Source organism: Aethalodelphis obliquidens, unplaced genomic scaffold, assembly GCF_003676395.1.
Source record: "Aethalodelphis obliquidens isolate GAN/ISIS:26980383/991018 unplaced genomic scaffold, ASM367639v1 scaffold4, whole genome shotgun sequence".
NCBI lineage: Eukaryota > Metazoa > Chordata > Mammalia > Artiodactyla > Delphinidae > Aethalodelphis > Aethalodelphis obliquidens.
The window spans coordinates 10,875,537-10,899,011 of record NW_020837948.1 but is presented as its reverse complement, the minus strand read 5'-3'; the positions used below and the strand labels follow the sequence as shown (position 1 = coordinate 10,899,011).

Sequence of the window (23,475 nt, the reverse complement as noted above, 5' to 3'; positions counted from 1 at the left end):
CCTTAAGTCTAATTCCCAGTTTATTTGGAATACAGGGGACAAAGGAACATGTTAAAGGAGACATGGGGAAGCATCAGACCAGTGCAGAAGTTGGGACACTCTGCAAGACCACTGGCCTTTAACTAGAAAATGTCTTGGGAAAAGATACAGTGGTTGTGATAAGGTCTATTCAGATTAAAAGAGAAAGAGCTTGAGTTGATCCTGGTTTAGACCAACCAACTCTAAAAAACATTTTGGAAGGAATCAACTATGGACTAAGTATTAGATAGTACTAAAGAATTATTGTTAATTTTATCTGATGTAATTATTGTATGGCGAGTAGGTAGGGAAACATCCTTTTTTCAGAGGTACCCAGAGGTATTTAGGGTAGAAATACTCTATGTTGTCTGTAATTTAAATACTTCAGGAAAAAAATAGTTGAAAAAATTGGGCAGAATGTTAACAATCATGAAACCTAGATGATGAGTATATTGGGGAGGATATTGTGAAACCAAGTCCCCTAAAACCAAGTTGCCTTGCCAAGTCTGTGATGAACCTTTCAATCAAAAACTTTATTTTCGGGCTCCCCTGGTGACGCAGTGGTTGAGTCCGCCTGCTGATGCAGGGGACATGGGTTCGTGCCCCGGTCCGGGAAGATCCCACAAGCCGCGGAGCGGCTGGGCCCGTGACCCATGGCCGCTGAGCCTGCACGTCCGGAGCCTGTGCTCCGCACCGGGAGAGGCCACAACAGTGAGAGGCCCGCGTACCACAAACAGAACAAAACAAAACTTTATTTTCTTTCTTGCCCTGCCCTTGTTCCTCTCAGGATTGAGGAGTAGCAAAGAAAAGGGAGGATTGAAACTAAGTAGAACCCTGCAGGGCCTTCCTGGGTAAAAAAGCCCCTCCATGTCCCCTCTATATTTGTAGAAAAAGGCTTTGGTCTTCTAGGCCTTCCCCAAGTTCCAAAGAGCAGACTCAAGCAGTTACTAATTAGAGAAGTGGGGGAATGCAGAAACACAGGAAAAGCAGTTAAGCAAGAAAAGTATGATAGCTTGAGAAATAGTTCAGCAATGAAGGAGTCCTAGTTCCTCCTGAAGGGATATGTATAATAATCTGATACATATCTTTGAGTTGTTCTGTAGAACCTAAGACCCTCACCCAGGGAGAGGATGGGGACTACACACTCACCACGGGCCGTAGACGCCAGACTGATCGGAATCAGAAGGCTGATAATTGAGATTTGCAAAACATCACCCTGTTACCTCACCACCAGCCCATCAAAGAAAGTCCATGAGCTAATCAGGTACCCTACAACCCTTACCCCTAAGGTCGACATTAAAAACCCTTCCCTGAAAGTCATCAGGGAGTTTGGGTCTTTTCAGCATGTTCTCCTTGCTTGGCGTCCTGCAATAAATACTGAAATTTCTCTCACCTCAACCAGGTGTCAGTAGATTGGCTTTGCTGCATTTGGGCAAGTGGACCCGAGTTTGGTTTGGAAGCAATATTTGTATTATTTCTATCTTTATGTATGTTTGAAACTTTTCACTTAATAAAAAGCTAAAAAATGAAACCTAAACAAAGAAACACCAACTGAGGTGTTGCCTGGTCCCATCCTCTCTTGGTCGATGACTGGGTACAGGCAAGAGCTGTAGCAGCTGCCTTGCTTTTCTAAGTAGAAGGCACAGGTTGAAGTCTGCAGAGTCATGCCAGCTCTGGACCACCTACCTGCCCAGGGAGAAATGATTATTATAATTAAGGCTTTGGTGGAAATTTTTAATTTTAAGTGTTATAAATTTGCAGGATGTGTCAAGAAATAAGATATACACTCTGAATCTCAGAAGTCCCACTCTCCCTGCCCATACCTTCTAGACTAAATCTTAGACCTTATCAGATACGCAAAAATAGGGGCCCATGGAACAACTCACTGCAATATTCAGTACATTGTTAATTCCTAATAAAAGCTGCCAAAGACTTTCTTCGATTTATCTCATTAATGATCAGATGACCTGCCTCCACATAGGTGGCTTATAAAATAGAAATGAGGCTTACACTGAGGACTCAGAGTCAGTGATAAAACTTTATATAAACATCTTTTCCAAATAGTACATGTCACCAGCACTGAGGAAGGGGAAGTTATCATAAACAGAAGTATCCAGATGTATGCAAACTGTTTTTAAAAGCCATGAATAAAATATGAGTGTAAAATGTCTTGGCAGAATTCTGACTGGCATGACTTTCTAGGCATAGTTTGTATTCTGTGGCAAAAATGATAATTATATATTTAATTTGTTGGGGAATTGTTACCCAGACCATTATTACTGAATCACTTATTTGGTGCTATAAAAATTTTATATTTCAGGAAGTGTTTGGTGTATCTAAGACATGTGGTAATGTTAATACCACCCAACTCTCTAACAGGAAGCCTCATCTTTAATGTTGAGTTCGCTTCATGAGTCCTTGTGAGGAATACTATCGTGGGCAATAATTGTTCATTAATACAAACAAACAGATTGTAGGATGAGTAAGCTTCCCATTAAAAACCGAACTCCGATCAGAGAGTAAAACAGTAATTAAAACCTGAACAAAACCCTGTTCTTGGACAGAATTTTAAAGTGGATGAGTCTTACTTACAGTCAGCATTTCTCACTCTCATTTCACCATCTCTCTTCCTCATATACTCCACTCCACCCCAGCCCCTTCCCCAAGTGCCAGCTGCAGTGTAGGAACTCAGTGCTTCTTGGCCCAGTGCAAATACCTGTTATGGTATTTTGGTGCCAATGTAGCATCATCTGGGGCCTTTCTAAACCTCTACCTTCTTCCCCAAACCTCCCATAATCCAAAATGTGACTGCTGTAGGATTTCATCAGAAAACATATGAACACAAGTAACTGATCTTCACAAAGTAAAAATTTTCAACTTACAGTGCTAAAATCCTATGGGCATAAGTCATGGCTCATCATATGATGCTTTGTTTCAGTTTTACTTTGATCTACTCACTAAACAATTCATCCCCAACGTAACTGAGGGTAAAGAGTGGGGTGGGAGTGGGTTAGAGAGGAAAGTCAAATCGGAAATGGGAAAGGGGTAGAGTAGAGCATATTTGGACTGAAAATAAAGCAAGATTTTTCTTTTACATGGGGCTAATGTAGGAATACACACAATACTTCTAGCTGTCCCAAGATGATCATTGATTCCTTCTTTGTGGTGAGATTTCAGGCATGGAATTGGCCTTAGCCAATATAAATTTTGGCAACATATGTTTTTAGTTCTCCTAATAAATCAAACTGTCTCACATTTATGGTGCCAAATATTTTCTCAGCTCACTTATGTCAATAGTTGCTAAAAATTTTGTTCCATGACCTGGGATGATGTTAGGAGGTCCGTGATATGAAAAATCAGTGTAACACATGAGTTTTTCATGAAGTTAATTTTATTTATTCTCAAAGACTGTCTTTTATTTTAATGGTATTCCCTTCCTTCTTTAATGCTGAAATAAATTCTTCCCTTTATGAAATAGTGGTGACAGTAGATGGTAATTGTTTTAATGTGCTTAATGTTTTTAATTTTACACATTAAAAAGATGGCAAACCTATGTTTTGTTACTCATTTTCCAGTAGAGGTGGACAGATTTTACTTGTATTGGAATTCAAAAGTCTGAGACCAACTGCTCCATATTCTATTCTCTGCTTCAAATATTGTTTTCTTGGAGGTGACTGATTCAGACTAGATCTAGGAGAGAAAAGCATAGAATGTCAAAGATGCTTTTCAAGCTGTAAACTAACTTCTCAGTTGTAAACTACTGGGTACTAATACTTTTCTTTAAATGGAAAGGTGTTTCTGAATTGAAAAGCCCAGAGTTTCCAAATAAATTTAGAAAGCATTTTCTTGATCTACACAAAAGTGTTTTAAAGGCTTGTCTTTCTTTTGGGCTCTTCACTGTGACTTCAAAGTAATCATTTTCAGATTATTAAACCAGTCTGCCTTGGAGTTATCAGTTTTTTCTTTATGAGGAAATCTGAGGTTAGCTAGAACCCAGTTGCAGAACATAAGACTGAAGGAGGAAAAGCTGACAAAGTGAGGCAATGCTTAATCATTTCAATATGTGCAATTAACCATTTATACACTTCTTAAAAGCAGAGAGCTGGGATGGTGGTATGTGAAAGAAAAAAATGTGTAATTAAACACCCCTCAGTTTATCTTCAGTAAAATTTCACCATTGTCTAAAATTTATTGCTATTTGCAATTACCTGTTTCAGCTCCTCTTTGCCCTCCCCCCTTTTGGAATCCTTAGTTTGAAGTTCTGTTCATTTTTTAAAATTATTTCAATGGAAAAAAATTATTTTATGCTTTTAAAAAATATATGGATGTGGGTATGGACTTAAGCTCCCACATCAATCAGTACTGGAAAATTTTATAAAAAGCAGTATCAGGGCTTCCCTGGTGGCGCAGTGGTTGAGAGTCCGCCTGCTGATGCAGGGGACACGGGTTCGTGCCCCGGTCCGGGAAGATCCCACAAGCTGCGGAGCGACTGGGCCCGTGAGCCATGGCCGCTGAGCCTGCGCGTCCGGAGCCTGTGCTCCGCAACGGGAGAGGCCACAGCAGTGAGAGGCCCTCGTACCGGGAAAAAAAAAAAAAGCACTATCAAGGCACTCTAAGGATAGAATTCTAGTATAAATGTCAATACCAACCTACTGATATAAGTTTTCACAAATACTTTTTGTAGAACGGCAAACCAACTTTGTGATGTTTCATGAACAAAGAGTTCAAATATTGCTTGATCTGTCCAATTCATAAATATCTTTTTTGTTGTTGCCTGTCTCCCTGTCCCCTGCCTCCCCCCTGCCCCCTACGGCAGTTTTGGGGTTTTTTCTTTAATTCTTCCCCTCGCCTCTCTAGCCTAGTTTCCTTTATTGACTATTTATTGAATGAATGAACTCTCCGACCCTGTTCCAGCAGCCTGGTTCCCCTCGACCCCATGCCATGCGACTTTCCCTCCTGGGAGTCCGATCGCAGCACACTCGCCGGGGGGCTGGACGTGCCGTGCGCCGAGGGAGGAGCCGGCGAGGGGGCCAGAGTCGCTCAAGCGGCCGCGGTCTGAGCAGGGGTTGGCTGGGAGCCTGGAGGCGGGCGGGAGGCGGGCAACAGCTCCGCCGTGGCTCGGAGGAGAGCTACACCGGCTCCAGAACTCTCGGAGCGGAGCCGCGGCCGGCGTAGAAGGCAACTCTTCCAGAGGGCGCGGCGGTCACCTGGGAGCCCCGCGGGGACCCGACGTGCCCGAGGGGAGCTCCCGGGCGCTGGGCTGCGGCTGCGGCGCGGGGCGGCGCTGCGGGGCCCGGATCCCACGAGACCTGGGACACCCGGGACGGAGGTGTGGCCGCGTCACCCTGCGCGGTTTGTGGTTGATCAAGCCGGGAAGCCGGTGCGTTTCTAAGCAGTCGCCACCCCAGCTTCTCTCAGCTCGAATTCAGCCTCCAAGTTGCAGGCACCGGAAAGACTACCTCGACGAGGAGGGCATCTGCCCCTGACTGTGGTGGGGTTTGCTCAGGGGCTTAGAAGGCACCGGGGACTGACCCAACCAGCCCGGGGAGGGCTGGCAGGCGCCTGAGAAAGCCGCAGGGCGTGGGCGGCCGTCGGGGTTCGGAGGCGAGGGGGCTGTGCTTGATTCATAGATCCCGAGGCCCTGAGCTTATCTCATGGGCTGTCTGCTCATCCACCAGGTGTCCCACGCCTGATCCCCGGCACTCCTCGGGGCGACTTCTGTGCAAACTTCTGATTCTGTTTCGCAAGATTCCCTTCTTCCCGGAAAGGTTGGGACGAGCTGCAGGTGCTAGCCTTGCACGTTGCGGACCAGGTGTCTCCGAGGAGAGGTGCACCTAGAAGAGGACAATGGCAGGGCCGGGATCAGAGCTGCCTTCTGGCCCTGTGGCCCCCATGCTCTTGTCATGGCTAACAGGACTAGGGGCTGGAATGGTCTTCCTGAGCTTCATGCAGAAACTCCTGTACCCTTACTTCTGGGACGACTTCTGGTACCTGCTGAAGGTGGTACACTGTGGACTTCGGTTGGAGATGTACAGACTGAAAGGGGAGCTGGTCACTGTCCTGGATAAATTCCTGATGCATGTCAGGAAGCAGCCTCAGAAACCTTTCATCATCTATGAGGGAGACATCTACACCTATCAGGATGTGGACAAGAGGAGTAGTAGAGTGGCCCATGTCTTCCTGAACCATTCCACGCTGAAAAGGGGCGATACCGTGGCTCTGCTGATGAGCAATGAGCCCGATTTCATTCACGTGTGGTTCGGCCTGGCCAAGCTGGGCTGCGTGGTGGCCTTCCTCAACTCCAACATTCGCTACGTCTCCCTCCTGCATTGCATCCGCAGCTGTGAGCCCAGGGCCCTCGTGGTGGGTGCAGGTAGAGTATGGGGTGTGGTCGGCTTGTGCAGAATGGCAACCCTGCCTCCTACCCCTACCCCCTTATTTTTTTGTTAGAACCAATTCACAACTAATATTCTGGGTGTGTGATGAAGTGTGCATGTTAAGGGTACAAAATAGTTTCATAATTCTATGCCAATGGTTTAATTCCCCCTCTCCCACTTCAATCACTTACTCTGTTGTAAATTACTAATTATTAGCACAGCTTTTGAAGACTTCTGAAATCTCTGCTGCTTATTATTTTAGCGAAGGCGGGGGGGGGGGGGGGGGGGGGGGAGGGGTAGGGGCGCGCATTTTACCTTTCTTGATACCTTCAGTGAGTGCAAGAACGCAGAGATATAGAGTTTGGTAAGTTCTAAATTTTGTCAGATCTGACAAGATTATTTGACGAGGAGGAAAGTGATCCTGATTTCATTGTGGAACACCTACTGCCTCGAATAGTAACATTATCCGGGTTGACTGCCTTTGCAGAAAAAACATGTTTAATCGCAAGTGCATGAATGCCAGTCTTCATGTCTGCTCTTATTCTGCACTGCCTGCAAGCTAGGATTTGCCTGGCAAGGTTGGGCTCCCACCTCACAGCCAGTGGCGGGCTCTTGGCAGACTCTCAGCTTCTCTCTCTCCCTTCTCCCACCCCAACCTGTGCATCATTTTCTTTATTTCAGTAAGTGCTAACCTTCTTCCCGCTCCCCTTCGATTTAGGCTTTGCATAAATATACTGACAGTGAACTACAAAGAAAAGTCTTTGGTTGAGTGCCTAACTAATGAAGGACCTAGTAAGATGGGTTGCATAACAAAGTGGAAGTGCAGTATGAAAACTGATGCTTTGGTATAATCTAAGTGGTTTATGCTTATGCTTCTTGCATGGGGGTAGGAAGGTGGGGCATGAGGAGGATCATGGCAAGGACCTCAGTGAAAATATTTAAGTATTTTAGGTTAATAGATATATACTGACACCTCATATAGAAGTTTTAGATTCACAGAGAAGTATGGGGGGAAAAAATCTACATTTCTACACCAGTGGTGTCTAAAGTACAGTACCTTCCGTGTAACCTTTATTATATAATAATTGCACATCACATGAAAATGAATTAGGCAGTATATAGTAGAAAGGTTAGTTATTCAAGGCTTTCGCTTTTGCTTGTTCCAGTTGTCCTTCCAGCTCAGTTTGTGACATGATGAAATTGCTAAAATGCTTACTCTTTTTATTTTATGATGATATTTTTTTTTCATAGAAAGGCATTTTGTTTTAAATGTAGCAGTGTGTACATGTCAATCCCAAACTCCCAATCTATCCCTTATTACTCTTAAGCACTGATTTTATCTTATGTTATAGGAGTGGAGAAGCCAGCAGGCCTCTATTGTGTATTTTTGTTCTTTTTCTTTTTTCCATTCAACAGTAATATCCTCCAAGATTGGAATTCAGCTCCTCTTCACCTTGGAAGGAAGTTAACTAGTATGATAAAATTTCTCTGAACTGTAGCAATAAGTAGGATAAAGGAGTCACACAGAATTTTGATAACATGGTGAAGCAATATTTACCTCTAGTGCAGGGGCAGTGATAATATGAATGCAGCAGGGAAAACTATCACAGTGCATCTCTGGATATATTCTGACATTTTAGTTGCTCATTCTAATTTAGATTGCAGTTTCTGGAGCAAATCTAAACTTTAAATTGTGCAAAAAATTAGTAAAGCCATAAAGTCCCTTTAGAAGAGCAAACTAGAAGGGCCACGATATCTCTGAAAAGATTTCTGTGGCCATGATGTTGAGGCCAACCTGAGAAACGTCCCATATCCTGTCTCCTGACGGACTCGGCTTGAAGTGCATAGGGCTGGTTACCTCTCAAAACAGAGTTTTCAAACTTTTCTCTTGACCATGTTTTTGCCTAATTAGGACCAATTAATTTTGCAATTTTACTTGTGCCAGTTTTTGCTTTGCTTGCCAATAACTAATTGCATAGTTTCCTTGTTTTTACCACTACCAGTCAGGTTTTGTTGGAATTTTAAGCCAAAAACATTTAATTGCTTTGCTCAGTAAGTAGGTACCTGGAGAAATCAACCTTAAATCCTAGTAACAGTTCTTTTTAGCATACCTCCAAAATACATAAACTGCTTATGTTTTTCAAAGGTAGGACAGTTCTATTTTTATTAATTACTAGTTTTGTTTTGTAAAACAGCACGGCTTAGATCACGGTCACTTTTTTGTATTTGAAGCTCTTACCCTGAAAACTGCATTCTTGGCATCTTGCGTCTCATCCATGAACAATTTATATATATAGCTTTTAGAACTTTCCATTTCAGAGGTCTTAAATTCTCATTGGATGTTTCTAATGGAGATGTATTATGAAATCATTATATCCCCAGGGAGAGTGTATCAGGTGGAAAGACCAGTCAAGTGGTTTAGATCAAGATAAGCCAGACAGTCCCAGGTTTCACTTATGATCTGCCACTTCTTAGCTGTGTGATTGAAGATGAGTTTATCAGCTGCCCTGAGTCTCGCTTTACTCAGCTGTAAAATGGTGATAATACCATCTCCTTCACAGTGTCATTCTGAGGATTAAATGACAACTTTTGTAAAGTGACTAGCTGAGTGCCTAGTATGTACAAAGTAAATCCTTGGTGAATTAACATAATTGCTGTTATCATTATAGATTCATCGGGGGCTTTTACTAAGGGATCTCATTTGGATTTTGCTGCTACATTCTAATTTGGTGTTAGCTGTAAGAAAGACTAGTAAGTCGGACTATCTGTTTGGGATAGGACCTTGAACGTTTCACTTTGCTGTGTTTTAGCAAAATGTTATTTTTCATAAATTATATAAAAACAGTGTCAAACAGGTTTTATAGGCAGGCCAGATATTGTCCAAGGTGGTCCATGGTGATAGGTGACGTTTTAATCATGGCAGGTGTCTGATAGTTCTGTCTGTATCAACTAAGCCACCAGGGAAATAGCTGTTATTCTTGCTCTAATGGTCATTAACAGAAATACGAATGTTGCCATTTACTCAAGGCTGACTGTGTAAAAGGTACTCCCAGTGATTCTGAGAGGCAGGCACAGAGCTATATTTTGGAAACTGAAAGGGAAAGAAATTCATCTAGGGTGTCTAGGATGACACAGCTTAGTAGGTACAGAGCAGACTCAAAACCTGGTATCTGATGTTAAGACTCTGCTGTATTATACACTATAGCCCAATGGTTTCTGGCTCTGTTAATCCCCTTTTGATATAACCATGAAAAAAATTGCATTCCAGTTATATAAAAATAGTAAAATTAAAGTTGCCAATATTAAGACATCAGGTTTTTCATGCACAGATAACTAGAAAAAATTTAAATGTTTATAAAACTATTATTCCTATTTCTCATTCTGAAGATTCAAAAATAGTTGCAAGAAAGCTTTATATCTGTATAGTTTCATTTAGAAGATGTATCAGGTGGCATCCCAACATTCCCTGGAAAATTTCAGCACTTACTGAAAATTAAATAGTCTTGTATTAAACCTAGTTCTTTCCCCCCAATATTTCAACTCTGATATTGCAAATAGTGCCTGCTGCCAAGATTATCATCCACCTAGATATGCTCTTCTCTTTACTTGGAACAAACAGAAAAATGTTGAGATGTTTGTGTATGGCTTTTAAAAGTTTTTGTAATTATATCCTTTGACATATTTAGCAATAATAAGAATAATGATAATAATAAATAATAATCTCTTCCATTTTTAAAGTACTGTGTAAATAACAAGCTGTTTTTAGACACATTATCTTATGTCATCCTCACCACAGCCATAGCCTGGTTTTAAAGATGAGGGAAGCATGGTTGGGAGTGGGCAAGTAATCTTGTTAAGCTCCTACTTCTAGGAGAGGCAGTATGGGAACTGGAACCTGGATTTTCTGATGCTAAATCTCAAAACCTGTTGGGTATACCTTTGTCTTTGTCCTCATTTCTGCTCCTGCCCATTCCCTCATCTCCATCTTTTCCTTTCCTCTTCCCTTCACTTTCCACCCCTCCCTCTGCCCTGCTCCTTTTCCTTCTCTCTCTGTCATCTTCCATCCATTCGTCTACTTTGTTTCATCACTTTCCCACCAATCCTCTTGCCTCAGTCACTGTGTGCTGTGGCTATCCCAGTGACTCAATGGAATGGTAAAGATCTGTTTGCCAATTCACGTATAGATATTTGTGTGGCTCTGAGGAATAGGCCAAGAACTCAGATGTAAGCTCTCAGAGAAGGAAGTTTGTTTTGTTTGCTGCTAAATTCTCAGAACTTAGTGTAAAGGAGATGCTCAATAAATATTTACTGCCTGGATGAATGAATAGGTGATTGAATGACCTAATGAAAAACTATAAGGTACATCTGGGCATTCACTAACTGTTTACTTACTTGCCTATTTTTGCCCATGAATTGTCCCTCTGCTGTTCTTTTGATACCTGATTTTGGCAGTAGATATATCAATGGAATTTCTGGTTGTGTTATTTTATATCAATGTCGCTAAATGTTAGAATCATGACTCCCCAAAAGTCAAAGCATTTTAGACTTTGTAGTCTTTAGTGTTTAGACTAAACATCCACAGAATCTCAGATTTACTTGCATGTGTGTATTTTGCACTCTCCTTTCTCAATATATCACATATTAAATCATTATAATTATAAGTGGATAACTAAAAAATATATATTGATATTATCCAGAACCTTTTTACTTTATGTTCAGTAGTAGTTTGTGTCTCCACATTCTCAGAAGGGTTTTGTGTTTCTGTTCACAAGAAGTACAATCCTATGTCAGCTCTCTAAACTTACAGTAATGCATGCAGCATTGCCCTGTTCGTTTTTATGATCTGTTGCATTCAGACTGTGCAGGGCAAATATTCCAGTTAACAATCAAGCCATTGTAATTCTCCAAATGACTTTCAACCATAAAGGCATCTTCTTTTCAAAGACCAAAAGGAAGAGGTAGAGGAAAAATAAGACCCTTTAAATTCTGTAGAAAGGTCTATAGAAAGTAATACATATTCAGATAGATAAGACATGGCTCGTGTGAACCTGTAGTATTGTATCCATGTACTATGATAGCCTCACATATCTATTTTAATTTTTATGTGTAGTAGAATGAATGGCTGTTTTGCAATTTTCTTTCCCATTTTAGACTCAGCTCTGTCAAGGATTACCTCCATTCCAAAAGAAAATAACTGATTTTGATTGGAAGTTTAAGTGGCTTCCTGGTTTACTAGTTGGAAACGGTAGTGTTCTAAGCATGTGTTATTTTCTTCAGTGATCGTGAGGATACCAACCCTGGGATTCTTATGTACAGTATATGTTGAACATGTGTTTACTGTAAGGGAATGGTGCTGGAATACTGACAGGAGCAAAAACAATTTAAAGAGGGATTGTGCCTCCTCAGAGAAGTGGCAAGGCTGAATGGGAGAAACACACATCTGAGTAATAATTATTTACTGGCAATAGGAGATGTGTTGGAAATAATGTCAAATGAAGTATTCTACTTTTTATTTTCTTGCACAATTTTGCCAATAATAAATACACTGTCTACTCCCCAAAAGATGTGGGGACAGCTGAAAGTGAAAACCCATAAACCCATTTACAAACTTGTGTGCTCGTATTCAGGGCAGTTAATAAAGGTGCTTCAGGGAAGAATATGTTATCACAGTTGAAAGGCTTATGCCCCAGTGTACTTCCTAGGGTTATGATTATCAGTAAACTAATATTTGTAAAAATAGCTGGCACATTGTTGATGATGAAATTAGTTTCTGGCCTGATAAGAAGTATTGTTATCTACATCATGATATACATTGCTTTAGGACATTGCTTACTTAAGCATCAGTTTTCTTAGACACCATAGCTTACCCATGTGTTCTTTGAGAAACCTGTTGAGCTGCTGTTAAGCAGTAGGATGGTAATTATGAGCATGTGATGAGACCTACAACTTCACTTTGGTTTCTGTGTGAATATTGCTTTGCATTATGGAAAGCTCAAGTTAACCCTGTGCAGATGAATTTCATATTAGTTGTATTAACACATAAAAGTTTAAAGTTAAATGTTTGCCAGTGTTTTAAGAGCTACAAGCAATACATTTGAGATGCCTATTAGTTTGTTTTATGTAGAATAAGATAATTTAAAAATAATTTTTGTAAGTCAGAAACACAAACATCATATGATATTACTTATATGTGGAATCTAACAAAATAATACAAATGGACTTATTTACAAAACAGAAACAGACTCACAGACATAGAAAACAAACTTATGGTTACCAAAGGGGAAAGGGGGGAGGGATATATTAGGAGTTTTGGATTAGCAGATACACACTACTATATATAAAATAGCTAAACAACAAGGTCACAGGAAACTACATTCAATGTCTTATAATAACCTATAATGAGAAAGGATATATAGGTATGTATAACTGAATCAGTTCTCTGTACACCAGAAACTAACACAACATTGTAAATCAACTATACCTCAATTTTTTTAAAAAGTTGGTGTTTTTTTTTTTTTTTTTTTTTGCGGTACGTGGGCCTCTCACTGTTGTGGCCTCTCCCGTTATGGAGCACAGGCTCCGGACGTGCAGGCTCAGTGGCCATGGCTCATGGGCCTAGCCACTCCGCGGCATGTGGGATCCTCCCGGACCGGGGCACGAACCCGTGTCCCCTGCATCGGCAGGTGGACTCTCAACCACTGTGCCACCAGGGAAGCCCAAAAAAAAGAGTTTTTAATGCAGAATGAATAACATAATTCACACTAATGGCATATTAGAGGAATATATTACATTTTTACTCATTGATTTCATAGTCTTAGAAATGTGAATAAGAGGCGTAATAATGATGTAGAAACAAGAAATTAATTTGTACAAACAGTACTAAAGGATTGTAAGCAGAGATCATAATTTACCTCTTTTTATGCTTGCAACTCCTCCTAACACAGTACCTTGCATATGCATATTTCCTGGAAGAATCTGTTGCTTTGAAAAGAGAGATTCAGTCTTCTCCTGCAGTGCAGACTTTGTTAAATCTCGTAGAATTGTCGTCTGTCTCATTTTCTTATGGTAATTTACTGATAAGACCTGCACCTACAGTGGATCCCATGGACAGAGCTCCATTCCATATCCAGCACCTATGGTGTGTGTGCCAGGCACAGTCAGTGAAAGGATGGAGTAGGACAGGCATCATTTTGAGGTGCTTACAGTTCTATGGGTTTCAATGGTAGGACACTTCACTAAAGAGTAAATCTTCATGAAACACAAACAAGTTTCCATGAAGTATTTAAACACATGCTATGTTGTGGTGGGACTTAATATTTAAAATTTACTTGCAAAATGACACTAAAACTTTCCATTTGATTAAGAAAGATTGACAGTGATAAGTAAATGATTCTTTATCCCGTACAAGACTTTTCAAATTTTTATTTCAATTTTCACTATCCTCATCCACACTTCCTACCACTATTGAAGAAATAATTTGGTTAGATAAAATTCTATTTGATAATTCTAAATGTCTCAGCTAAGTCAATTTAATTGTAATGTATGAAGGAGATTAAATTGTATCTCCTCTGATTCCTAGGAAATCCACTCACTTCCTTTTTCTTGTAAAAGTCATCACTCTGTAAGTACTCTGATTTTTTGGACTCTACAATTCTAACAAAGATTTAGGACCACAGTTAATCATATTGTAACTTTCTTTGTACTTATTTTGCCAATTTAGACACACATATTATTAAGAACACATAAAGTTTGTGCTGTGAATTTACAATTTCAGGTGAGAAATTTGAAATTAAGGTAATGAAATGGGTCAAGTCAGAGACTTAACCTTATATGTTCAGAATGCCCAGGAGAATCATTTAAACAAAATCTAGTGCTAAAAATTAAAAGAAGATACAAAATGCAGATGATGTGCTTGTCCTGCTTTTTCATTTATTTATGACTCGTCCTTCCCCTGGCATTCCTTGTAATTTTTCACTTCTCCTTCTCACCAAAGCAATCTGTATACAGCAGCATGCTGTGTATGCTCAGTACAAGTAGATTTTTCTCTGGAATCTTACAGGTTATTTTATTTGGATTTGTTAAAGAAATAAAAATTAACTCAGAAAATTTCAAGCCCCAGTTTGCCTCCCCAACCCTGATATTTCAGCTCCTTATCATTTTTCTGTGTTTTCGCAGTTTTCTTGCAGGTTTTATTGTGAATTTCCTAGTCCTATTTGATGTATTTCTCTTGCTGCTTCTTTGTGAACAATTTGGGTTATAGATTTTGAGGCGGTAAATCATGAGTTTTTTTCAAATGTTTTGTATTATAGTAGAACTAAGGGCTGACAGATGGCTTTTTGAAATAACGAGACAGTGATTTACATTTCGGGGAAGATGTTTAATGCATCACCCTGAATTCAGCTTCAAAATAGAATATATCTGGCGATTATTTTTTATTTTTTGTTTAAAAATTATTTAAAAATATAATTATTTAGATGGACAGGTTTTATTTACATGGACCTTATCATTCTGACCAGGGTATATTTTACATTTAATAATATTTTTTATCATTGATTTCTTTAATGAGGTAATATATAGATTTTAGAGTTAGGTTAGACTAACAGTTCTGTCCACCAACTTGTGACCTTGGTTGAATTAGTTTCCTAGGGCTGGTGTAATAAAATAACACAAACTGGGTAGCTGAAAATGACAGAAATTCATCCCCTCACAGATGTGGGGCCTAAAAGTACAAAATCAAAGTATCTGCAGGGCCATGCTCCCTCTGAAGGGTCTAAGAAAGAATCTTACCTCACCTCTTCCTAGCTTCCGGTGGTTGCTGGTAATCTTTGGCATTCCTTGCATTAACTCTAAAAGGCCCCTGCGTAATATCCCCGTGGATGTTAATGTAGATTTTAAGATAAATAATATAGCACTCAGAAATCGCTTTTATCTTAGAAAAGTGTGATGTAGTATAATACGAAAATAAAACTGGAGCACCCATGTAGAACATGAAAGTGGATCTTCACTGTTGAAGATCCATGTTAAAGGAAAGGAGTGTTACATTTTAAAAGAATTTAAAGAATATAAATAACTGTTTGTCTCTCTACTCTGGAAAAAAAAGTGATGCCTCGCTCGCTTCCACCTCATCCAAGGAATGCCGATGCTCTGCTTCTTTTGTACCCCGTGGAGTGCTAGATACCTTCACGCTGAATATTTCCTTCTCCAGGACCTGCACCCACTCTCCATCTCCCTCCTTCTCTACCACTACCCTCTTCCTGGACAGACGACAGTTTCTCCTATATTAAAGATCAAATTAAGAAGGTCTAATTCAATCTCCCAGAGTGACTCAACACAGTCTCCCTTCCACAGTTGCTCGTTTGTTAATGTGTACAGTAGATGCTTCCTGAGAGAAGTATCCCTTTTCCTTTCTCCAGTCTGAATTTCAACCCAGACCCTTGACCTTGTGAGGACCCCTAAGCTCTTCAGGCCTGAAGACACCCGTGTTTCTGGCTTTTCTACTCCTCTGCCTTCTTTTTTGCTTGACGTGTGTTCTAGCCAGGCCTTGGATCCCACTGCTGCTGACACAGGCTCTGCTTTCACCAGCCCGCTCTCACCTGCCATTGTCATAGCCTGCTGTGCACCGTGGATCCTACTGCCTTTTCTGGAAGGTGTTCTTTTTCTCCTTTTGCTTTCAAAGACCTTTTACCTTTAATTATTCTAATCCAGAGGAAAGAGCATCTCTGAATCTCCTCATTTAACTTTTCACTCTGAAATGGTCTCTAAGCCATAATCTTGTGAATCCAGTCAGGTGTTTCTCCTGGATCATTACATTATAGTAGAACTAAACAGTGACAGACAGATGGCTTTTTGGAATAATGAGCTACTGAGTTGTATTTCAAGGAGAATGTTTAGTGCAGTGACCTGAATTTAAATGTAAAGCAAAGTACGAAAATAGAGTTTTATTTAAAAATTGGGAAAAAAACACAATCCGGATAATGGAATCTCCAAAGTTCAATTTGAATTGGGCTCTTTGCATTGATTAAATCAGGTAATAACTAGATTTTCCTTTCTGTTGGTCATGTTGAAACATACTCATAAAATGGCTGGAATGTTACTTATCCAACATGAAAAGGAAGTAAGTGTTGTATTTACATATCATCCCTGTTCCAACATGCAAAAGAACACACAAGGTGAGTGCTTTGATATTTATGTCTTATTTACTTACTCCTAACCCTTTGGCTTTCAGATTTGCTTGAAACTATAGAAGAGATCCTTCCGAGCCTCCCAGCAGATATCAGTGTTTGGGCAATGAAAGAGTCTGTTCCACAAGGCATAATTTCACTCAAAGAAAAACTGAGCACAGCATCTGACAGTCAGGTGCCACATAGCCACCATGCTGCCTCAAACCTCAAGACTCCTTATCTTTATATTTTCACTTCTGGAACAACAGGTAAGATCCATCTGTTCTTGAAACTTAAGAAGAATGCAGCGTATTTGCAAAGCAGCAGTTTCAGGCAAATCTCTGCTATGTGTAGTTGTAGCTGAGCAAAGAACTCATGTGCCCTTGACACAGAAAGCCAAACTCTGACAGTGGGAGTCTGCAGCCCAGTAAGGATTTATTGCAGGGTGCCCAGCCTCAGATCCACTCCAACTTGATCTTTGAGTTAGGGGTTTCTTAAAGGGGAAGAACAAAGAAGCTAGGGTTAATCATCAGCTTGTGACATTTCTGTGCCAGTTTCCGGGGAGTCAGGCTGTCTCTGGTTTACAACTCTCTGACCAGGTGGTTCATGGCTTGAGGGTCTGTGAGCTCATCTCACCCTGGAGAAACAACCTGAGTTTACACGTTAATGATATCTATAATAGCTACTTTAGTACATTAACAATGTTATCTGCAAGAGCAATTTTAGTCATCTGACTCTGGTTGATTATTGTTCAGTTAGCCCAGAATTGAGGTCAGAGGGGACAAGAAAGGGAACAAAGCTTTGGATGTATAGAGATTAATCATAAAGTTGGTAAGAGAACTTGGTTTTAGGGGGGGCTCGGTTTCATAGTCACCATACATCTCAGAAAGCATGCATCCAAGAAGGCCTGGGGTTCTTAGATCTTTGAACTCCCAAACTTGGATGAAAAAGGTAATTGTTTTAACTTTAACTTGACAAGTCACCATGTTCACTTGGCCATTGTCTCATGTGGAAAGATTTTCTTCAAGTTTGGTAGTACAAATGGCACAGGAATGTGTGAAGACTTGACCCAACCCGGTTGCTCAGAGTGTGGAATTTGGCCAGCTTCTTTGGCAGGATCTTTGCTAGCTTCCCTTAGTTGCCTAATGTATAAAATGAAAAGATTAGTTTAAATAGTTTCTAATTATCCTGCTGCATTAAAAAATCCATTAGTCTACTTTAAAACCATTTTCTTAATTCTTGTATAAAATGTTAAATCCTAAGCACAGTCCAAGCGTAGCTGCAATTTAAGCACCTGTAGCTGGCTCTCCTCGTTTTGCATAAGTTGATTGGAACAGGTGAGAAACAGGAAATCTTGAAGGCGTTGCAGGTTTGAGGAAGGATACAAAATAGAATCAAGTCACTAAACTTTCCCTTTTTTAGGTAAATAACAACACACACACACAAAGAATGTGAAACTACCTGAGAATTCAAAAGAAATGTTAAACTTAATTGATTCTTAAGAAAAACTGAATGATATCTTTGGTAGTCTAAGTAAGCTTTTGTAATTAATTTGAAGATGACTGGGAGTTTGAATTAGAGGCATATTAAAAATATTGGTACTAGTTTCTTATGCACAGGTAGTATTGTAAGCAAAACTACTGTTGCATTAGTAAAATTTTCTTACTTTTTTCTTTTCCTTTTTCCTATTTGGAGGCTAACAATGATCTCCTCTATACTGGAGAGTAGACTATGGTTTTCTTTTTGACTTTGTTTGCAGCAGCTTTGATAAATGAACTAGGAAATGCTAATATGTATCAAGTCGCCAGCATAAATTCAGACTGACTTTGGACTTTGAAAGAGACAATAAAATTTTGGAAATTATATGCTTTGAAAACTTCCAACGGAAGGTACTTGACAAATTTGTTTTTATTGTGTTTTCTTGTAAAAATAGAAAGTGACTCTGGTCTTCAAAACAATCTTTACCTCTCCCCGCTCCCTCCGACCCCCCTCCCCACCCCAAAAGAGAATAGTGTGGAGCAGACTATTAACATCTTTTGTTCTTGAAGATTAAAACCAGAATGTTTGATACATTTGCACAACAGGCTGAAAGCAAAAGCGCTATTAATTTTTTCTGTTTGATATTTATTTGTATTAAAGTTATACAGCACAGAGATGAAAAATTCTAATAGTTTTAAAAATTTTAGAGAAAAGTACCCTGCTTACCCCTCTATTTCTCCATCCTGAAACCAATTACATTCAGTATTTTTTAGATCTTTCCTTCTGTAATCACCTCCATTTATCTAAATAGATTTATTAATAGTATTTTACTGGATACTTAATAGGTACCTACTAAAAAGTATGTACTGCTTTTCCACAATGGAAGATGAGGATTTTATCTTCTTTCTTTACCACTCTCTCCCTCCACTCATTTCCTTCTCTCTGGTGCAGATACTGTCTCTCCCCAATATCACCCTAATATTGTTTCATCATAAATTTTTGTTTGATTGATATCAGTATCATAACTTAGTAAATACTATTTCTTGCTGAGCTCTATAGTATAACAAAATTATATTTATTTCCTTTCATGTAAAACTCTCCCCAACCTTGGATTAATCATTTGGTTTTGTTTGTTTGCTTGCTTAGTTTTCCATACACCTATAAATGGTTCGTACCCATCCCTTTATTAAAAAGTAACTCACCTTTAGATGTTGAAAAGCTAGTCTGTATTCTGTCAAGCCCACGTTCTTGGCTGCACCCTTCCCAGAGCTTTCCTCCCTATGATTCCAGTCTTGACATGTTGCTCTCTTACTGTCCTGGGTTCATTCCTCACCATTACCCTGAGAATTCCCTTCAACTCTTTTCTTTTTTTCTGATCCCCTGATTCTTAGATTCTAAATTCATTTCCTTAGTTTGCTTTTCATTTTATCACTGCACTGCTTTCATTAGCTGCTTGATAAAGAGTATTTAGCAGGTATGTTTTAAGTCCTTATATGCCTGAAAGTGTCTTTTTCTACCCTTACACTGGTTTGTATAGAATTCTAGATTAGAAATGATGTTGATGCAGGGGCTTGAAGGCATTGCTTTTTTATCTTCTGTCTTCCAGTACACATATTGAGAAGTCTTTTTCTTTCTGATTTCTAATCCTTTACTTGCAACCTGGTATTGTTTTTCTTTCTTTCTTTTTGGGGATTTTTAGAATCTTTTATTAGCCTTCAGTAGTCTATGATATCATGATTATTTGTACTGGAACCAGTCTTACTTATCCATTTTGCTGGTAAATTTGTAAGCCTTTTAAATCTAGAAACTCATGTCTTGCAAGTCTAGGTACTTGAAAATTTTTTTTTAAAGGTGTCTACATATTCTTCTTTTTCCTTCTTTATTTCTATTCTTTCTGCCCATTCCCTCCTTCTATTATATTTGTTTGCTTGTTTGTTCTTTTATCTTTGGAACTCTAACTTTTTAAAGATTGGCCTCCTTGCACTTAGTTATTAATTTTCTAATCTTTTATATCCTATTTTCCTTCTCTTACCTTTTGATTGACTTTTTTTTAAGCGCAAAACAATAAATTTTTATTTGTTCACAGTTAAACACAAGCAACTGCCTTGACATTTTAGAGCATTCTAGGAAGGACAGCAAACCCTTTTGATTCCAATTCCCATTCACTAAGATTGTATCATTTCCTCCTGCTGTTCATGTTTATGGCATATGATGTGGATTGTTTGACATGCCTTTAAAATCAAGATGGGAAGGTGTAAACCTTTTGACAAGAGATGACTTTCTATAATTTAGCTTTTAGCAGTCAGCCAAAAAAAAAAAAATCTGTTTTTCACTGATGGGACCCCTTGATTTACTTTTTGAGAGATTTATCTTTTAACCCTTGTGTTCTCTTACTATTTCTCATTTTGTAGCATGTTATTTTTGTATTATTGATACTTCATTGTCTCATATCTCTCAGAATATTAATATTTTTTGAAAATTTCTCCTCTCTACCTTGTCTCTATTTTCTCTGTCATCCTTTTATCTTTTGTTTTATGTTGCTCTCTGTCCTTTACCCTAGAGGATTTTCTCAAATATCTGGTGACCTTTGGCTGTGCATATTTAAAATGCAGCCACCAAAACACACACACACAAAAACAAACCAAATCCTAACTAGAAGCTCTGTGTGATTGAGTGGGATTGTGGGCTGGTTAGTTTCATTGCTCACGACATTTTGTTGGGAGATTCATGACTGTCAGTTTTTACTTCTGGGCGCCTTAGATTCCTCAGATAAAAATCTTGAAGGGAAAACTAGTAAGTGTGAAAAGGGAGCTGGAGAAGGATGCAGACTTTCTTTTATTCTCCCTACTTGTTCAACCTCTCTTCTTCCTGGTGTTTCCAGAGGCTCATCTTTTTCCAGAGAATACACATCAGATCTTATACCAGTGTGGAGGAAGCAATCTGGGGCTGTAATTTTATTTTATTTTATTTTATTTTTTGCATTTTAAAATATCAAAAGCATTTATTGACATTCTTCCAAATTTGGATTGTGAATGATCTTATACAGGGAAAGTTATACAGATAGCATCTCCTGTTAACTTAAAGTTCTGAGCAACATGGGGTCGTGTAGAGATCAGAGCAGAGCAACATACAGAATTAGGCATATAGTAGATGTCATGCTTTAGAAATACAAAGCTATCAAAGAATGTAACAAAATCATATTTTTTTACTGACTAGGGCCCTTGGACTCTTTAATCAATAGAAATTGATTAAGTTCTACTCAATAGAAATTGATAAGAGGTCAGATGAAGGATTCATGCTAGGCTTTATCGGGACTCGTGCTGCACATGAGGAAGTGAAAACAAGTAACAGGTGCCCTTACTCCCTGAGGAGGGACTGGTTCCTTAAATCGTGGGGGTGGATTGGTGGGTTGGGCTGGAGGGTGGCTTAGGTGTTCTGCCCACCCCCTGGGTGGTACTTTGTGCAGGGATCACGTGCAGTGCCCTGGTTTTGCTCTGGGCACCTCAGAAATGGCAGTTGATCTGTGGCCTTTTTGTATTTTATTGTTCATAATTGCCTCAACTGTGCATGCGTGCAGTTATTTTTAGTCCCTTAGAGTTTCTTTGTATTCTGTTGCTCAAGGTGAAGCAACTCCAATAAAGGATCCCAGGCGCCAGCTCCCAGCCTGTCTCACGTTGAGCCTTGTTAGAGGCTTCATTGACATTTTTTATTAAAAGCATCTCTCTTGTTCTCTCTCTCTAATATAAGCTGATGTTTTGCAACTCAAAACCCAGAGCTGAATTAAGTGATGATAATTGTAATGAACATGAGAATTAATATTAGTATGTCACCTGTTATCATAAAAAATCACTTGATTCTCACATAAAAATCTTATAATGTTGATAACGATGAAGGTGTTGGTGCAAGTTACGAAGTGATGTAAAGAAATGAGACTTGGAAAAGTTAGATGACGGCAGTAGAGTTTGCTCATAGGCCCTTTCAGGCAGGTTATAAGGGAGCATTTTGGATTATATTGAATCTTTCCTAATCATTTTACTACTATGAAGTTCTGTTTGCCCAAGCTCACCAAAATATCATATCCATGGACCCAGGAACAGACTTAGAATGTCTCTGAGTAAGGAAAGGATTGAGGTCAGTTTTTATACCATTCACATGTCTTTGACCTGGGAGATTCTGTGAGATCTTGATGAACAAGGGGTGATTCCCTTATCTATGACTCTGATGGAATTGCTTCTTAAACATAACTCCCACTTAGCTCCCTCTTTATAGTTCCATATTGATATTCCACCTGGGGGGGTACCTGGTCATCAAGTTTCTGAGCCTCACTGGGGTTCTGTGGGAACAAACCAACTTTCTTCAAGGCTTCAGCTTCGGTTTCATCTTCTTGGGTCTGCTGTGTCAGTCACCAGTTGTCCATCTGCCTTTCTTTTTTTCCTTCCTTCCTTCCTTCCTTCCTTCCTTCCTTCCTTCCTTCCTTCCTTCCTTCCTTCCTTCCTTCCTTTCTTCCTTCCCTCCCTCCCTCCCTCCCTGCGCCGGGTCTTCGTTGTGGCATGTGAATTCTTAGTTGCGGTATGCATGTGGGATCTAGTTCCCCGATGAACCTGGACCCCCTGCATTGGGAGTGCAGAGTCTTACCCACGGGACCACCAGGGAAGTCCCCATCTACCTTTCTAAAATTGTGTTGCTGTCATCTCCAATTCCATTCTTTTGGCCTATGTATGTGTTCAGTCTGCCAGCTTCTGGTTCTGTTGTTGCTCACTGAAATTGGTTAGGTGCCTGAAGATCTCTAGGAAAGGCTATTTAAGCCTGGTCAGAGCAGCCTTGCCTTCAGCCACTCCGGTAAGTAGTGGGAGGGGGAAAAAGACAGAACTGCCTTCCACGCTGCGCCTGGGGCCAGTTGCTATCACCATCTATGTCTCTATTTACTTTTGTCCCTCCTTCTCCTTAATCCTATGGATTCTTTCCTTTTTCCAAAATTATCCCCGAATTCCCCAGATTTTTTCATCCCTGCCCCTAAATTGGTTTTCTCTTGATATCATCTGTTCCTCCTTCTTCCTGCTAATCCCCAATTCACTGGACACAGCCTCACTCCCACCTTTATGCCTGGACCTTATCCCAGTGGTCTTGTTAGACCTTCGCGGTCTCCTAGGAGTTTCGACTCGCCCAGGAAACAACAAGAGTCGGAAGCCGATGCAAAACGCAAGAGGTTTATTGAAGGCCGGTGCACCGGGGTTCCTTGGTCCTCACGCAGGAGGTCGAAGAAGGAACCCTTTTGGGCGCGAATATGTCAGTTTTATAGGTTCCCACTTCCCCGTATGTAAATTATAGATTTGGTTGTGTTCTCCCGCTGATTGGTCCCGGCTTAGGCTCGGACCAGAGAGGGAACTTGTCCCTAGCTGCCTGATTGGTCTTTGACAGACACCTTTTTTACATTTTGTTAT

The 23,475-nt window shown here is 39.9% G+C and overlaps 1 protein-coding gene across 6 annotated transcripts in view; it reads left to right on the top strand.

The window, feature by feature from the left end:
• Positions 1-5,170: 5,170 nt before the first annotated feature.
• The window catches only part of SLC27A6 (solute carrier family 27 member 6), a 64,692-nt gene continuing 46,387 nt past the window's right edge, over positions 5,171-23,475 (top strand). For 2 of the 6 annotated variants that reach the window (XM_027098606.1, XM_027098633.1), the window contains exons 1-2: positions 5,173-6,391; positions 16,621-16,824. In XM_027098606.1, coding sequence (XP_026954407.1) covers positions 5,866-6,391; positions 16,621-16,824 — 730 coding nt within the window. In that variant the 5' untranslated portion in view covers positions 5,173-5,865. Of the gene's footprint in view, positions 6,392-16,506; positions 16,565-16,620; positions 16,825-23,475 lie in introns of all 6 variants that reach the window. The other 4 variants (XM_027098642.1, XM_027098615.1, XM_027098624.1 and 1 more) reach the window with 4 other exon arrangements.